The 6,747-nt window shown below is 41.5% G+C and overlaps 1 protein-coding gene across 1 annotated transcript; it reads right to left on the bottom strand.

The window, feature by feature from the left end:
* Nucleotides 1–1,316: 1,316 nt before the first annotated feature.
* On the bottom strand, nucleotides 1,317–6,429 carry LOC145433699 (cAMP-responsive element modulator-like). The gene is made up of 2 exons (XM_080310873.1): nucleotides 6,329–6,429; nucleotides 1,317–2,876 (listed from the first exon to the last, which is right to left on the bottom strand). Exon 2 carries the CDS (start codon nucleotides 2,746–2,748, stop codon nucleotides 1,903–1,905), a length of 846 nt encoding a protein of 281 aa, XP_080166999.1. The 5' UTR covers nucleotides 2,749–2,876; nucleotides 6,329–6,429; the 3' UTR covers nucleotides 1,317–1,902.
* Between the last annotated feature and the right edge of the window lie 318 nt (nucleotides 6,430–6,747).

Raw genomic sequence — 6,747 nt, 5'->3', positions numbered from 1 at the left:
CACTCCGAGTCCACTCGAGTCATTTTCATTTATCCATCGAGTTAACCCGAGTCTGAGTAATTCTAAGAAAGGTCGCGTCCAATTCCAACTCACAAGTTTCAGTCACGAATCGTCTAAGGGTCAGGTTTTGTCATCATGAATTGGAAATGTGGCGAAATAGTGAATCTTCCACTGCATGATGGTAGCGTTTACAATTGATGTGATGGTGAAATTTGATGAATATTTTCAGCCTTTCGGAGCAATTTAAGAGGGAATTTTCACTTTATAACCTGAAAAGATATATGTGACACGGATATATTGTCAAATTATTAAAAATCTAAAATGTCTTCGCGGGCCGCACAGAATGCTCTGGCGGGCCGCGTGTTTGAGACCTCTGCAGTAATCAAATGTAGTTGCGATTACGATGACCTTACCTTAATACCAACAGCTATTTTCCTATCGGGGCACAGCAGTGTCAAGAGCGATAGCTACAAGCTACATTAGGATGAGAGACAAACAATAAAGAATATTGGGCGTTAGTGTCCTGCAGCGATAACTATTTCTTGCCAAAATCATTCTGTGAGCAAGTCTCCAGCAAGGTCACATGCAGAATCTTGACAAGAAAAGGAAGCGAGTGGGTACTTACGACAGCCTTCCAAAGTGACAATGTTATACCCCGGGACAGGAGTAGCCAGGATGAAAATTGAGGGGGCAGCGATTTCTTTTTTTAACAATAGTCTTAGTGGAAACAAATGACATCACAATGCTCGTGTAGAAAATGTTTTGAAGTTTCTCTAGTTACTATTACGCGTACCGGTAATTCTAAATATAAAGGCGTTATTTGCTCGTTCGTTTTCTTCCTCTTCCATCCCCATAGAACACAAGACCGTGATGTAATGACATGACAGGAGAGGGAGTCGAGTTGGTCAATCAAGCAAGCACCTTCGAGTTCCGTTCTCGCACAGCCACCGCTACCAATTTCTGATGTCACAAAACCGAATTGTTGAATACAATAACCTATATGTCAGCTCAGTACAGACGTATCGATCCGAATTGACATTTCATTATGTTACGTGACAGCGCGGTCCAATCTATCACGGCTGCCCCACATTCGAGCATGTAAACACAAAACTAACCATAAATCTGACTCGCATACTGAAGGTAGAATGTTCAATGCTCATTTGTCCGCAGACCGTCTACTATGTCAAGCCCCATCAAACGTGTGACACGCCTTTACCCTCTTGGATACGATCGCATTATTTGCCAAGAAATATTACCCAGTGAGCAGGGTGCATTACATCAAATGCCTTGAACATTCCTGCATATGTCACGCACCGTGCAAATCTGGAAGATTTATATTAAACGCAACAAAACCATATGACCGAATACAAACACATTGATATTTAATGTAACAAAAGTCTGAAGGCGTTAGTTCAAAGTTCAGTATTTCTAGCAACGATCGATTAATGCTACATTCGCAGTATTGGCAATTCAACCCCGTCCCGGACCGTTTTCATGCGACATCAATGCAAGTATCGATAAAGAAAGACCCACCATGTCGGCAACTGGGTAAAACGAAAACCATGAACTCAATAATGAACAAAACACTGCCAATAAAAATAATCTGTATGTACAAATGCAGTTGAGGAACGTAAATACCATGCCGTCGCCATCAGAATTTACGTAGTGCATCCCAACACCAACACGCCACGGTCAAATTTGCCTCCAGGAAAATTGCACTGACAGCTAAGAGAAACATCGTATCTGTGGCAATGCCAGAAGCAATAACAGCGACGTGGACCCACCGAGCATTGAAAAGCTTGCATATTCATATTCAAGCAATCTTACTGTGGGTGTTCAATCTACTATGGCTAGTATCGTAGCGCTCATTACAAACGAGTTCGCCCCATGCTTGTCGTATTATCACATGTCTTTGGCGCAATACATCTCTTTCAAAGTCTTCAACTCATCGATGAGCGCCTTGTTTTGCGTTTCGAGAACCTGAACCCTGTTTTCAAGGCATTTGATGTATTCTTTCTTTTTCCTCCGGCAATCTCGCGCCGCCTCACGGTTTTTCATCAGTCTTAATTCGCGCTTACGGGACGCTTCCTCCGCCATTTGCTGCGGTGTCTGCGGTTGACCCGTTCCGCCCCCGCCGTGGACTACGGCGAGCTGACTGCCGCCCGACGCTCGAATCTGGTACGCTTGAAGGTCGCCGCCCGTGCCTTGCACCACAACATGCCCACCCGGCATCCATAACTGACCGTCTTGTTGCACGATGGCCGCATGACCCGGGCCGAGCGCGTTTGCGACTGTAAACGTTTGCATATCGTTAGATTGTTCTTGGCTTAATCCAGGTGTCGATATCTGTATGGTTTGCGGAGCCTGCTGGATTGTCACCGTGCCCGTGCTGGTCTGGTAAGCGATCGTGGGAGTTCCTTGCAACGAGATGCCTCCCAAGTCTGACTCGTTTTCGGACTCTTCCGACGACCTTGTTTCGTTCAACACTTCCATCTTCACGGATTGATTCAGCGAAGCAGATAAAGGTTCGGAGGAGAGATCGCTTAAAATTTTTCTGTAAGAAGGACGCCGTGAAAGAATTTCTCTCTGACTCTGGTGGGTGTTGTTGGTTGCCGCAGAATCTCTTTGCGCATCCTCTGCACTAGGGGCCCTATTAGTGTCTGAATCCCCGTTATTGAGGGACGCAGAGGGGGATTGAATGACGGATTGTTGGTTGGATGTAATTACACTTTGGGTTCCACTTTCCATTGTATCACTCAGTCAGGCGGATAACATACCGAGCAACCGAGCCGGTGGTCCAATGCTCAACCAATCTGCTAGAGGTTGTTTTCTCGGGTAGAAAGGAATTCTCAGAATATCTAACTGCGATCGTATTTCTGCAATAGTCATACACAAATGATCACAAATTTTCACATCAGTTCGAAAGAGGTAAGTCCTGAATCTTTAGTGAATGATTCAGGCAGCCGGATAAAATTCAATGATATTATTTCAGGCAACTCCAAAAGAGAATTGATGTCAATTTGAATTTTGCTGCAAAACTCCCCACTTCAGCTACTTCAACAGTCCTACTCGTCATGTTAGACGTGGCATAGTTAAAGTTCCGAGAATTGCAATGAATTTTGGCAATTATGGTCGCCAATATTAATTTATAAAAATGCAAATTGAAGTAAATGCTATTCTCTCCGAATTTACAGAAGATGAAAAAGAATAAATTTGTTGCCATTCGACTTGTGGGGCGAAGTACCACATGGAACGATTCACCAAGTTCTACTTCAGCACAATGCAAAGCAGAACCTAAGGGAAGACTATTTATAAAGATTATGTATGCTTCAGAAACAGTTGCAATTGCTTGGCAGAGTTGTATCACCAGACTATTGGTGATAGTGAGAAATTTGACTGATCAACAGTGATACAGTAGCAGATCCAGAGTAGATCCAGCAGCATTTTTATAACCAGCGATACATGTCAATTATTATCTGATCATCTGCACAATTGGTGATTTCAAGTCTGCATACGACTTGGAATATGAGGCGTACTTGGAAGTTTCAAAATACCCTGGAACAGGGTTAATACTTTCTCTTACAACTTCATTGCAATAGAATGCTGCCACTTGGGTGTCATTGAGTGAAATGAAGCATTTTGCTCAAACAACAATGTGATTCAAGGTAGAATCGACATCGCTACATTGAGTCTTTGTATGAAAGGTTCCGACCAATTTTAGGTTGGCTACTATGTCAAAAAACACTGTAAAGGCACACAGTAGGATAGTTTTTACATTTACCAAATTAGTGTGGATGTAAATTTAAAACTACAGTTTACGACCTAATAATATGAATATGGGACAAGAAAAACTACATTTGACCATATGCTGTCGCGAGGGAACTTAGCTCTAACTCATGTGTTTCGCACTGCATAACAGTTTGGCGACAACTTTGTCTTCCACTTTAGACCCAAAAGTTCAACATTTTAGTGAAGCTGATCTAAGTTGCCCTAGCGCTAAGTAAACTTTTTTCTAGTGATAATATTTGGATCTAGTTATTTTACCAACCAATTCGCATGGAATTTCAGTTCAGTTCTTGGCGAAGATACCAACAGTTTCATGAGTAGACCTGACGTCCTGAGTAATGTTGCTATTCATCACGTAGTCAGAATTTTGAAGCGTACTTATTGTAGGCTATACGTAGAATACTATCATTTGGTGGAGTAATTTTGATCGCTCTGTGTGAGAATATTTGATTTATATATGTGTCATAGGCCTATTGTCATCATTTTAAGGCCAATGGGGGAGTATTATCATGGAGTATCCTACTCAGCTAGGTTACCAATATTTGTAGGTTCAACTAATATTGATTTGCTGACGTGAAACAATCATTTGAATTGTGGAATTGATGCCAAGTCAACCATGTTGATATATATATATTAACACCTAATATCAATCTCCGAAATTAGGCTACAATGAAGCATACTGGAGAAACAGTCAATCTTCGTATCAGAAACCACAGCTTGCATGGGCCATGTATGTCTCCTGGAATGATGAAAGTCCCATGGAGCAGGCGAAATTTGACTACATCTATTTTTAAATTCTTCTCAAGTACTTGGTTCAAATTCAGAAATTTGATCAGTCCATTTGATCTTTTAATATAATTCCGGGAAAGCATAGGAAAATATGTGTATACAGCAGGTACATGGACACTTGTATAGAATTAATGGGGTGTATCAACTAGGAAACTGTATTCTTATCAATTACACTTGGATCAGTGTTTCCCAACGTACTAATTTGCCAGTGGCAAAAGTATCCACGGACTTGAGTGATGGGAGAAGAATTAGCCTGTTACAAATAGGCGTATCTCATTATGTATAAACCTGAGATGAATCGCGCGATAGAGCCACATAAACCTGAGATGAATCGCGCGATAGAGCCTATCGCTTTCCCCTGACCCTTGTCGCAAGTAACTAGTTGAAATCTGGAATTAGGGTCGTCAATCTAATTTAATATTGGTTCTTGTCGACTCAGTTTTCTTTAAACTTTAAACCATTGCTACCGTGGAAGATCCAGCTTTACACAGACATCGAGTTGAAAACAACAGAACTGCTTTCGCTCTATATAGCTTTTGGGGTACCTAGACAGTTCCTAGCATCACACCTGTATGCTACGAGTAGTATCTTCAGTGTGCACGAGACGCCGATTCCATATTGGATATAGATTGATTGATAGCCGGGTTGGAATTCCGGTACGTTTAGCATAATATATTTGGTGTAACAAGACGGTTCCTAGCGTCACACTTGTGTTCTGCGAATAGTATCTTTGGTGTGCACGAGACACCACTTCCATTGGATTGATAGGCTCACGTACTATAAATGATTTGGCGGACTCGAGTTGCGAATCACTGTAGGCTACTAGGTCTATGCTAAAGGTATGTGTCATAATGAAACGAGCAAGGCTATACAACATGAAGAGTATAGACACCAACAGCAGCGAACCGAGTCATAAGAAACTACTAATATGTACCGTAATAGAATGCGTCCATGGGCAGTCAAATATCTCCACCACTGTGATTGGGTTGACGTTGACAAAAGTCAATCGTGGAAACTGCACACTGGTACGCATTTGTACCCATACCCTAATTTCAGTTGTCGCCAAGTGACAAAATATACCAATGGATACATCAAAAACTGTGATGTAGAAAGACAAAAGCAGTGCACTATAGCTTCATTTTATTCAAATGTACTTTAATCAGTTTCGGTGTTCGTTCATTTACCGTACTATTTTCATTAGTTCAGAACACCACAGGATTGCAACACAATCGCATCAACCCTGGCCTTGATTAAATCTGTCTTTATCAAAATATTTAACTTGCTTGTCAGTTGTCACGGTACCTATGGCATACTTAAACCCAACCAACTCTGAATCTATGTACTTCACCTAACCTTCAGTTAATTTAGTCATGATTTACCGAGTTGTTGTTTGCGATTTACCATTAAATGACAGGTTTTTCCGTTCACACCGATCGGTTCAGTTATTTGGGACTCACTGTAGCCCAGTGCTCAAGCGCTCAGTGTTCCGAGGTAATGTATGGATAACCAGTCACCGTTTAGAATACAGGCGCGTATGAGTGATAACATTATTTTTAAAGTTTTCCGTTGCTTGTATTTCAACGAAATAGAATTTGTCGCCAAAATGAACACGAGCGGTGAGGCGCACTCCCGTCCCGCCAATAAGTGCATTCATCATTCCCGGGCTCAAGTGACGTCAGCTAATAACTAAAGTAGAATAAATCAAAACAAGTACTACCAAAGGAACCTCTGATGGTTTATCTACAAAACTTACCTACTTTCAGCTCCTCGCCACGCCTAAGCTGACTGAAAACAGTGACGCAATCACACGACTAAATCTGCCTGTCGTGACGTCTAGCCCTGTTATGACATCAAAGATGGCCGCTGCGTAGACAATGACGAAAAACGCCTGATGAGTCACCTGACACGGAACCACAGCTTTCCAGCAAATTCGAAATGTTATTTTCATTAAATCACCTGAAAGAACTTATAGTGAATCAGAAAAAAGTATAAAAAATATTTCATGCTAAAACTGAGCCTCTGTTTCTTAGTACATACTTATGATACTAACTTTCAGAAAATATGGCTCATGCGATAATTGGTCATAGTCCAATTTCCAACACGGTCAATAATGAATTTCGATCATTTCCATAATGTCTTCCATTCATGGTTGTGGTATTTATGCTGGACCAG

Source organism: Botryllus schlosseri, chromosome 2, assembly GCF_051294905.1.
Source record: "Botryllus schlosseri isolate E-star chromosome 2, Bs_hap1, whole genome shotgun sequence".
Taxonomy (NCBI): Eukaryota; Metazoa; Chordata; class Ascidiacea; order Stolidobranchia; family Styelidae; genus Botryllus; species Botryllus schlosseri.
This window is presented reverse-complemented; position numbering and strand designations above follow the sequence as displayed.